At 36.4% G+C, this 11,577-nt stretch overlaps 1 protein-coding gene across 7 annotated transcripts in view; it reads right to left on the bottom strand.

Moving 5' to 3' along the window:
- Positions 1-5,319: 5,319 nt before the first annotated feature.
- ABHD17B (abhydrolase domain containing 17B, depalmitoylase) overlaps positions 5,320-11,577 on the bottom strand; it is a 48,318-nt gene continuing 42,060 nt past the window's right edge. For 6 of the 7 annotated variants that reach the window (XM_060199688.1, XM_060199683.1, XM_060199685.1 and 3 more), the window contains 3 exons: positions 9,480-9,659; positions 6,673-6,880; positions 5,320-5,850 (listed from right to left, as the gene is read on the bottom strand). In XM_060199688.1, coding sequence (XP_060055671.1) covers positions 5,818-5,850; positions 6,673-6,880; positions 9,480-9,659 — 421 coding nt within the window. In that variant the 3' untranslated portion in view covers positions 5,320-5,817. Of the gene's footprint in view, positions 6,881-9,479; positions 9,660-11,577 lie in introns of all 7 variants that reach the window. The other variant, XM_060199689.1, reaches the window with a different exon arrangement.

Below are 11,577 nucleotides of genomic sequence, written 5' to 3'. Positions count from 1 at the left end.
CACAAAGTTACAGAATATAAATGTTACTTTTTGTTTTGTTTTTACTAAAGCAGTGCTCATTTCTGGCTAATGGAAATGTGGGGAATTGAACCATCAACCTTTGGAGCCTCAAACATAAGTCCTTTTACAGAACCATTATGCTATTTCCCTTCCCCCAGTTTTAATTTATTGTCTGTGTATCCACCATACTTTGGAATCCAATACTACACCTTAATCGGCAATTTAGGAGGAAAATATCAATCTAGTATAATCACCAAACTTTGCATTTTTATCAGCAAGTGTCACAGATTAAAAAAACACACTAGCTACACAAGTTCAGTTTATGGCCTGGAAAAGGGAATCATTTCAAGTCTGTTGTCTCACTTCTAATGAAAGAACCAGTTTAACAGCTCTTAGCTCCCAAACTTTAAGAGAGTTTGTGCTTCACTTCCTGTTTTCTGGGTCGTTGTTGCTGAACTGTCAACTAGGTCACTTCCAGGCTTGAGCCATTAGCTTCCTTCCCTAGTATTAGTCATTCATTCACTCAGAAGCATTATTCATTTAGGGATGTAAGACAAAATGTCTTTTAGCCTGCAGATTATAAATCCAAACATAATTCCAAGTGTCATGTATATAAATGACATTTTTGGTTATTCAACATTTGGGGTGTAATTATTAGAATACATCATATGACAATTGAATGAATTATTTTATTTTTATTATTTTAAAAAATATTTATTTTATTTATTCCCTTTTGTTGCCCTTGTTGTTTTATTGTTGTAGTTATTATTGTTGTTGTCGTTGTTGGACAGGACAGAGAGAAATGGAGAGAGGAGGGGAAGACAGAGAGGAGGAGAGAAAGATAGACACCTGCAGACCTGCTTCACCGCCTGTGAAGCGACTCCCCTGCAGGTGGGGAGCTGGGGTTCGAACCGGGATCCTTATGCCGGTCCTTGTGCTTTGTGCCACCTGCGCTTAACCCGCTGTGCTACAGCCCGACTCCCCTCTATTTTGTTTTTTTAAAGATTTTAAAAAAATTATTCCTTTTTGTTGTCCTTGTTTTATTGTTGTTGGATAGGACAGAGAGAAATGGAGAGAGGAGGGGAGGACAGAGAAGGGGAGAGGAAGACAGACATCTACAGACCTGCTTCACAGCTTGTGAAGCGACTCCCCTGCAGGTGGGGGCCCGGGGGCTCGAACCAGGATCCTTACGCCGGTCCTTGAGCTTAACCCGCTGCACTACCGCCCGAATCCCTGAATTATCTTTTTAAACTAAAGCAAAAGTTCATATTCATACTTTCTCAATGCTTATTATTGGTGTAATTTGCAATAAATGCAGTTAAATTGTTTGATTATATTGATAGTTACTATCTTCACTCGGTTTTAACATGACCAGCTATTAATGAACTTAGTAAAATGAATTTGAGCTAAATACCTAAATGTGAAAGGCACAACCTACCAGTTTACCAATGAGTAACCAACCACCTGATGGAAAACCATTAAACTTTTTGTTGTTGAACACTGGAGAACAAGAAAGGTTATTCTGTATTACAGTTTAAAAAGAGACAAGATAAATGTAGTGGTGTGTGAGTGTGTGTGTGTGTGTGTGTGTGTGTAGATAGCATAATGATTTTGCAAGACTTTTATGTCTGAGGCTCCTAGGTCCCAGGTTCAATCCTCAGCACTACCATAACCTAGGGCTGAGCGGTGCTCTTTCTTTGTATCTTACATTAATGTGTACAAAAATGTAGTGAGGAGGTATCACAGTATTACCACTGACACGATTGTAGACCATGGCCAAATCACTTTTCTTCTTTGGGTATGTTTCTTTTCCTGTAAAGTCAAGGGATTAGGTTATATCCTATCTAAGTTCTTTTAAGATTTTATCATTTAACCTGGCTTTCCAACTATGTTCATAAAAAAGTTAAAATTTTGTCACAGAATTTGTGATAATACCAGTACACAATTTAAAAAATCAATCAAGTTTTCTTAAAGTGAACAGCATCTACTCATTACCTAGCAAAATCACTAAAAGAGAAACTACTGCTCAATATTTTTAGGGGGTTATGTAGAATTTGTAAACGGGTAAATTAGTATCGTGGATGTTGTCAGTTTAGGAAAGTTCTTATTGTGATTTTTATATTTTAAGATATACACTGCTGATCAAGTCCCCAGAGCTGCTGTTAATCATCCAATTGCAGCATAGGGTCAGCACAAATCAAGTTTCAGAACGTTGCCTGAGGATACTTTACAGTCGAGGTTAAAGGTTAATGCTTCATCGAATGTGAGTGGAGTAGAGATTTTCCTGTTATAATGGGAGTGCAACTGACTATCAATCATTCCAACCTCATTTCTAATGAAGAGACTCTAGACTGGAGAAGTGACTTGCAGGTCACGGTTTTAAGTCAGTGAAGAAAGTATAGGTTTGATAACGAATTCAATTCTCCCATAACAGCTGTCTGTCACAGTTCAAGTAGATGTTCTGAGTAGGTTAGAAGAAATCTGAATGAAAAATATAGTCCACAACTTCGTTTTTTTTTTTTTTTTTTTTTTTTTGCCTCCTGGGTATCATTGGGACCCAAATCCACTGCTCCTGGTGGCCATTTTTTCCACTGATGTTATTGTTGCATAAGACAGAGAGAAACAGAGAGATGGGTAAGGCAGAGAGGGGGAAAGATAGATACCTGAAGACCTGCTTCACTGATTATGAAGCGACCTCCCTGCAGGTGGGGAGTTGGAGGCTCTTACAGAGATCCTTGCATGGGTCCCTGCGCTTAGTACTATGTGAGCTTAACTCAGTGTGCTACTTCCTGGCTTCTAGTTTTTTTTTTTACTCTATACTCTAACCTACCATTTTACAACTGTCACGTAGTTCTGCTTTGAGAGAAAAAAAACACACACTACAAAATGTCTTTCAAATAAGACAACTATTATTAAAGACAGCTATTATCCCTTAGTCATATAATCCTTGTTAATTTATAAGGTCCAGTTTATGGTATTCTGAGAGCAAATTCTGAGATATTTGGCCAATTTGTGACTAGCCTCTATAGCCTAAGTTAAATTAATATTGTAGATGTGGCTTGGCCAGCACTCTATATGAGGTTATTCTCCACAACAAATTTTTAAATGTTCCATGATAACATTAATTTATAAACAGAAATGTCATTCCAGGCAAACTAAGCTCCCCAATTATTTTTCTTCCATACATCTTTGACAAATGGAGCTCCGTATTTCTATTGTCTGTAGGCTAATGCATCATAATTTTGCCCAACTAGTTTGCCGACCTTACCCCTATGTCATCCTATCCTTTTGACTTCTGGCCAGTTTTCTTATATTTTAATTGTGCTGTCTTTCCTGTATGCTCCCATACATAGTTCTCAAAGAAGGGAATGTTTCCCCTGAATCATCCATGACTGGTTATTTCTTAGTCATCTAAGCTTTGTTTAAATTATTTTTTGTGGGAATCTTTTTTGTCCTTCTGCCCTGGGCCTCCCTTACAAAAATACTCTTTGGGAGTCGGGTGGTAGTGCAGCGGGGTAAGCACACGTGGCGCAAAGTACGAGGACCGGCATAAGGATCGATCTCCCGGCTCCCCATCTGCAGGGGAGTCACTTCACAGGCAGTGAAGCAGGTCTGCAGGTGTCTATCTTTCTCTCCCCCTCCTCTCTCCATTTCTCTTTGTCCTATCCAACGACGGCATCAATAACTACAACAATAAAAAAACAAGGGCAAAAAAAGGGAATATCTTTAAAAAAAAAAAACACCTCTTTACCTGCTACCAATTAATTTTTATCCAAAAAAAATTTGTACAATTACATAGTTTCTCACTCTGCTGTTGTGTTTATGAGGACATGATCAGATTAACTGACATAGGTCATTACAAATTGTCCTTGTATATTTTTAAATAAAAAATCTATTTACAGGGGGCCGGGTGGTGGCGCATTGGGTTAAGCACATATAGTACAAAGCACAAGGACCCACACAAGTATCCCGGTTCAAGCCCTCGACTCCCCACCTGAATGGGGTGGTGGTGGGGGTGGGGGTGGTGTTTGTTGCTTCGCAGTGAAGCAGGTCTGGGATGCATTGGATCGACCTTCTCGTGGTGCATCCCGTGAGTACCCATTCATTGGGGAAACTGACGATCCTTCCTAGCCGACTGAATCCACATGGATCCCAGTCACTTTCAAAGCCAGCAACAAGCAGCTCCTGACAGCTTTCAACCTGACCTGTTGACTGGCTACGGAAGAAGGGCAAACGCTAGAAGAAGAAGCAGGTCTGCAGGTGTCTATCTTCCCCTCCTCTCTCAATTTCTCTTTGTCCTACCCAATAAAATGGAAAAAAAAATTGCCACCAGGAGCAGTGGATTAGTAGTGCAGGAACCAAGCCCCAGTGATAACCCTGGTGGCAAAAGAAAAAAGAAATTAAAAAAAAATTTTTTACTTAAAACATTTTATATAAACTAAACAGTGTTTAGTTTAAAATTTTATTTAATTAAATTTATTTTTTTAAATAGAGAGAGAAGGTAGAGAGTGAGAGCATAACATTGAAGCTTCCTTCAACATGGTAGGGACTGGGCTAGAACCCAAGGTGGACATATGGCAAAGTAGCACAGTATTCAAGTGAGTTAAGTTTGCTGGCCCTATATTATTTTAATTTACAGAGAGATACAGACCTTAGCTCTGGCTTATGGTGATGCCTGGGACTGACTTCAGAGCCTCAGGCTCTTATGAAAGTCTTTGGCATAACTATTATGCTGTCTCTCTGGCCTTATTTACAGAGACAGACAGAAAGAGACAGAGAGAGGGAGAGGGGAAGAGAGGGAGGGAGAGAGCACGAGAAAACAGAGCACTGGTTAACTCTAGCATACAAGGTACTGGGGACCTTAGGCATGCAAGTTCTGTGCTATAAGTATTTTCTTTAATTATTGAAGAAAATTAAATGTTGGCCTTGCTAGTTCAGTATTTGTTCAACAAACATTTACTGAATGTCTTAAAACATACACAGAGCACAGAACTTGCCAGGCTACCTGGCATAGGGTTTTGTATGTTTTAAGACAATCAATAAATGCTTGTTGAACAAATACTGAACTAGCAAGGCCAACATTTTAATTTTCTTCAATAATTAAAGAAAATACTTATAGCTAAATTCTAGGCTGCATGTTGTACAAAGAAGGAAGTGTATAGGGTTTAAGACAATTTTGGGAAGGAAAACCTTCTTTAAAATAAATAAATCATGATACAATTTAGAAAATCACAGAACTATGTTTTATGAAGATGAATGGTAATTTTTTTTCATTACCATAGCAGGCGGGGAGTATGGAAGAAGGCAAACAAGCACAGATGAGTGGTATATTGTTTTACTGTTAATTTGACACATCTGAACCAAAGCATTCACAATACTTGATATACTTTGAAGAGAATCATATACTATAGTCTTAAGACATAACCACAGGACAAGCAGAACAATGAAAACTACATAAGGCCTTAAAATATATCCACAGTGTATATTATTTCAATATTCATTCATTTACAAATTAGACTACATACCGTTAATTTTATTTTTCTTTCATTGCTTTATTCAGGCAGGATTCATTCAAGGAAAGGCAACTTAGTTTTTTTTGTTTTTGTGTGTGTGTGTGAGCTTTATTTTTTTTTTACTACATTGGTTAATAGAAAAGTTATGAATTAAGCATCTTCTTTATCTTCTGCATCCAGGAGTGAATCCACGAAATTCTCAGTTAGTTATCCAGAACAAAAGATCCTATTCTTAAAATAGCCCAAGTGAAAAGGGATCAAATAGCCAGTCTGTTTGTGGTCTTGAAGAACATCTAATGGACTTTCAGGTTTTCTTATAATGAAGAGTACTGCCATTCTACAAGATTAGTAAAAATTAAAACAACATTGCATACAAAATCATTCTTTTAAGCTCTAAGTTCCTCTTAAATAACTAAAATGAAAATCTTTAGTTGCCTCACAGTACCAAACTTAAAAATCAAAAGCTAGTCAAATTTCAATGCTATGATGACTTCTCATTTACAAGGTAGCTAGTTGGGTAAATCAACAGAGGGCATAAAAATTAAAACTTACATAATTTTTTAAAGGATAAAATATATGATAGCCAGAAAATACAGAAAAATGTATATTACAATAAAATTACCATTTAAACTTCTATACCTGTACAACAGGGCTTAGGTCATCTAGTGAACTCACAAGGTTTTATACAGTTTTTGAGTACTTGAATAATTTTAGATGTACAGCTTTTTACTGAAAGGTTATTACATTGTACCAGGAGATTTAGTGCATTGAGATGTTTTAAAAATATTTATAAATTTTTTTCTGATATGCAAAAGCATTTGGCAATACTTTCACACCATTTGATTTTATAGAATCAAAATTTTATACAGTACTCATCTTGATGTTTAAAAAAAATTCACAGAAAAAATATAAATTACACAGCTTGACTGCATGATACTGTTACTTCCAGTTTGTAGTTCTGGTAATTAAAACCTTCATTAAGTCTGTTAACAAATCATTACCTGTACATTTATGAAGGCAACTGACATGATTTGCAAACAAAACCTTCAGGTTTTATGCTATTCACCAGAGTGCAGTTCAGCAAGAATAAACAAAACAAAACAAAAAACAAAACAAAAAAACCCAGTATGCAAATTTAAAGAATATTTTACAAATTTACCAGTTCCTGTGACACAAACTGTTTCAACCTTTCAAGGTACTGTCCATAAAGTTCCACATCATTGTGACCTGCCCCTTCGACCCAGAGAGGCTCCACAGGCCTTTGGCAACGCTCAAACAATGCAAGGCCATGTGAAAAGTCAATGACTTCATCTTCAGTCCCATGAATTATTAATACTGGAGAGGTTATCTTAGAGATTTTGTCAATGCTGAAAGAAAAGGGAAGGAAGAAATCAATAACTCTGAAAAGGCACTAAATCAAATTTTCTTGTGCTATAGCAAAATAAAATATCAAACAGCTGAATTATCTTTGAGGAAATTCAGAAGAGATGATATCTCTTGGATTTGAAATAAGATTCATAACTTGTTTTTCACATATTCCCTACTTTAAGACTATCTAAGGAGGTAAATTCCATTACTTCTGTTTTGAGGAGATCATTCAATGATTATTGATACCCTACTTCTCTTTACTGCAATGCTGATTTTTTGGCACAGAGAGACAAGATCGCAAGAATGAAAACCAAGCCATTTTGACTGTATATGCCAACTTAAAACGTTGTACTAATTTTTTCTCTTCCATCCCAACTCCTAAAATGACAGCTTCAGATTAGCTCTTTAGTCTTCCCTTTTATTTCTTTTTTTATTATCTTTATTTATTTGATAGAGACAGCCAGATATCGAGAGGGAATGGGGAGACAGAGAGGAAGACAGATAGAGAAACACCTGCAGACCGCAGACCTGCTTCACCATTCGTGAAACTTTCCTCCTGCAAGTGGGACTGGGGGCTTGAACCCAGGTTCTTGCACGTTGTAACATGTGCGCTCAACTTGGTGAGGCACTACCTGGCCCCAGTCCTCCCTTTTACATATGAGTAGACAGCCAAAAATAATCAGACACCAAAGGAGCTCACCACTTCTAGAAGACAGCTGAAACAATCTTTGTTTTTTTTTTAACTATTTTAAAAATATTTTTTGTTCCCTTTTGTTGCCTTTTTAATTGTTGTAGTTATTATTGTTGTTGTCATTGTTGGATAGGACAGAGAGAAATGGAGAGAGGAGGGGAAGACAGAGAGGGGGAGAGAAAGACAGACACTTGCAGGCCTGCTTCACTGCCTGTGATGCGACTCCCCTGCAGGTGGGGAGCCGGGGGCTCGAAATGGGATCCTTATGTTGGTCCTTGTGCTTTGTGCCATCTGCACTTAACCTGCTGCGCTACTGCCCAGACTCCCAGTTGAAAACAATCTTATGCAACTAGGATGAGAAAGCAAGACGGTGAAGAAACATACCAAGTAATAACTTGTTAAAAAAAGAAAAAGACCTTCTGAGAGCAAGTTGCCATTAAAAGTGTAAGATGAGGACAACCTTGAAAATCATCAATGAAATAAATCAAGGCTGCATTTTTTAAAGGAAAAAAATGCCTAGGTATATGATTTTCTGCCAAATAGTCAAAGTAAGGGAAATTAAAACAAATGTATGATCTTTTTCAAGTTAATTATTCATGCTACTCCTTTTGTTGGAGCTCCAGAAGTAAACATTTATAAATAGACTTACTATATTTCTAAGTATGTAAGTATAAAATAAATATATTTTTTAAAGCTGGCAATTGCATTACCCCAAATACTTATCACTCCTACCATTAAGCTAGACAAAAGCAGTAGCAAGTGTAATTTTCAATCTATGATTATTTAAAACAAAAATAAACCCAAAGTAAATATTGGGGAAAAAAATCCCACAGGTTACAAAATATCCAAAGAAAGTAACCCCTTCCTTACAATAAAGTTTTTTTTGAAATGACCCTTATTATTCTTAAGAAGAACAAAAGATCCTTTGTATTTGCTGTCAATTGGGAGAGAATAACACTAAAATCTGCAAGTTTCTCCTCTACTGCCTTCTCCTTCCCTTTGAGAAAAATAGGCCAAGTTTTTCCAACTATAAAGAAAAGCAGGTAGGGACTACAAAACCATCTTGAGAATTATGAGAAGCAACCTTTCCTTCAAATTTGCCCTCTACTGCATGTCTGCAGACTTGTGGGGGTCAATATTTTTGTTAGTCATGTAGGATTCATCTTTTTTGCAACTTAGATGCCACTAGATACAATCCACTCATCTTTATGCAAACTTGCATTTTCCCCTTCTACTGGTTCCTCTCGCACTACTACTACTTTGTGTCTGAGTGACATCTTATATATTTGCAATTCAAGTCATCAATTTGGGAATTAAATTCCAGTTCTTTTGTTATTTCATATTCAGTCTGACACTTGGCTTTTCCGATTTTTATTTCTTAAATTCATTCTTATCTCCAATATTATGTCACTGTCTGGAGTATTCAAACACTTTATTCTGTCACTACCACTCTGTCTACAAACAAATATATATATATTTAAACCAGAGCACTGTTCAGCTCGGCTTATGGCGATGTGAGGGATTGGATCTGGGACTTGGGAGCCTCAGGCATGAAAGTATGTTTACATAACCATTATGCTACTTCCCTCTGCCCTCCACACTTTTTTTCTTTCCTAAGTACAACACTGCTCAGCTCTAGTTTATGGTGGTGCAGGGGACTGAACTTGGGACTTTGGGAAACTCAGGCATGAGAGGCTCTACATAACCATTATGCTATCTACTGTGGTACCACCCTTTCCCCACACTTTTAATTACATAAATTATATGTAAAAGAGAAGCTCAGAGTTGAATGAACTGTTATCATGAATACCTGTTAGGGCAATAAACAAAGAAAACAAATAAAGAAACAAACAAAAAGTCACCCTCTGATTTCCTGGAACTAAACCATTTTGAATACTGATACTTACTTTGGGAATGCATCAAAACAATAAGTCTTCTTAGTATCAGGAAAAGCAACACGCATTCCTGAGGTTAAAGGAGAATGAAGAATAACAGCAGCACTCTCGTATCGAGCAGCAAGATCCACAGATGGTACTGTCCCTATACTTTGGCCATATATAATCACATTTTCAGGGCGAATGCCATATCTACAAAGTTCATAGGTTAAAAACAACACCAGAGAGTTAGACTGGTATGGAGTATTTAATCATCCCACAATAAGTATTCTAACAGAATAGCTTAGAGTGAAAAAAATGTTAACAGTTGTTATTTAAATTTCTATCATATTTAATACTACAGTAAAATTTTTATTGAGATTATATAATCTGCTTCAACCACATCTTTTAGAAGAATAAATGCTGAGTTAAACTTCAATCTAAAGAAATATATTTATTTAACTGTTATGCATTTCAACGTACCATAAAGTTGACTAAATTTATAACACATTATAGTAATAATAATCTTTAGTACATAAAGTTACAAGCAGAATAATTTGTCATTTAAGCCAAAAGCAAATGACAGTTTTTGAAATTTATCTTACTTGTAGAGAATGGATTTACAGCGGAAAAAAATAAAACACATGAGAAATCCAAATCTTACTGCTCAGTTATGAACAGACTTCATCCTAAAATTTCAAGAGTCTTTAAAGAGGATGTTCATATATATATATATATATGAACTCAACATACTGTATGACTGTTGCAAGACTGCTAGTTCTCTATATCCTAACTGTCCCAACTGTAAGCTAAATGAAGTTACTTCTGATAGCTAGTGGTTATTTGCACAACAGTAAAACCTTCTGAAAAGATGGCAGAGCTAAGTGTACTAAGATTTAAGAAAAATCAATATAAAACCCTTGTTCTCCCTCTCTGGGACATGAAACCATCTGAACTATCCAGTTAGAAACATATTTCCCCAGTTTTTGTCCAATTAGTACTACACTGGCTATACTCCAGATACTGGTTACATCAGTTCCTGATTACCTCTAAATATAAACTTAGCAAAGCTCCCCCATAACCTAACCCCCCCCCCCGAACTATTTAGTTGTACATACTTCACAGGGATGAAGGCTTTAAGAAAACAAACATCTATCAGTACAACTCTTGAGCTTTTATGGCTGTTATTAGGTGAACAGCAGTGCTGTTGGTGGCAACTACAGGTTTTAGTGGCAGTTGTCAACTTAGCATGAAAGGACCCACAGAATTAAGAGAATTTGGGAGGGCCTTGTGGTGGCACACCTGTTACAATGCACAAGGACCCAGGTTCGAGTCCCTGGTCCCCACCTGGAGGAAAGCTTCACAAGTGGTGAAGCAGGGCTGCAGGTCTCTTCTTTCTCTCTACTGCACCCTTCCCTCTCGATTTCTGGCTGTCTCTATCCAATAAATAAATAAAGATAATTAAAAAATTTTAAATAAAAATTAAAAAAGAGAATTTGGGCAGTGGGTAGATAGCATAATAGTTATGCAAAGAGACTCTCTTGCCTGAAGCGTCAATGTCCCAGGTTCAACATCCTGCACCACCATAACCTAGAGCTGAGCAGCACTGTGGTTTTTAAAAAAAAAAAAAAAATTAAAAAAAAAAGCAATCAAGAGATTTCAGATAGCATGAGCTAATAGGACTTTAGAAGCCAATCCAATCTACTCTATTTGCTTACTGAGCATAATCCAAAATCACAGTAAATTAGTGAAAAACCTATAGTTAGAACCAAATATCCAGAGTTTTTACTTAAAATACTTTTTCTGTTATGGCACACAAATAGTGAGTAGCAGCCTTTCATCTTTTTGATATACAGTAAGAAGTTCAGAAACTGGGGTTACTATGATTATTTAATTATTTTGATAAAGAAAATAATGCAATTACTATCACTGAAGCTTATTATTTTTTACTTCCTGATTACTTATACCCTGACTTTTTACTTTCATCAAGAAAATAAAAAGCATGAGTTATAAATACACATATTTTATTAAATGGTAGAATTATAAAATATTGTGTAACTCAACTTCTTCATTAAACAGATGAGGAAAGAAAGGCTCAGAGAAGTTAAGTTTCCCAAAACTAAATTTACAC

The sequence above is a fragment of the Erinaceus europaeus genome, chromosome 10 (genome assembly GCF_950295315.1).
Source record: "Erinaceus europaeus chromosome 10, mEriEur2.1, whole genome shotgun sequence".
Lineage (NCBI taxonomy): Eukaryota > Metazoa > Chordata > Mammalia > Eulipotyphla > Erinaceidae > Erinaceus > Erinaceus europaeus.
The sequence above is the reverse complement of the archived record's forward strand: the minus strand, read 5'-3'. Positions and strand labels throughout refer to the sequence as shown.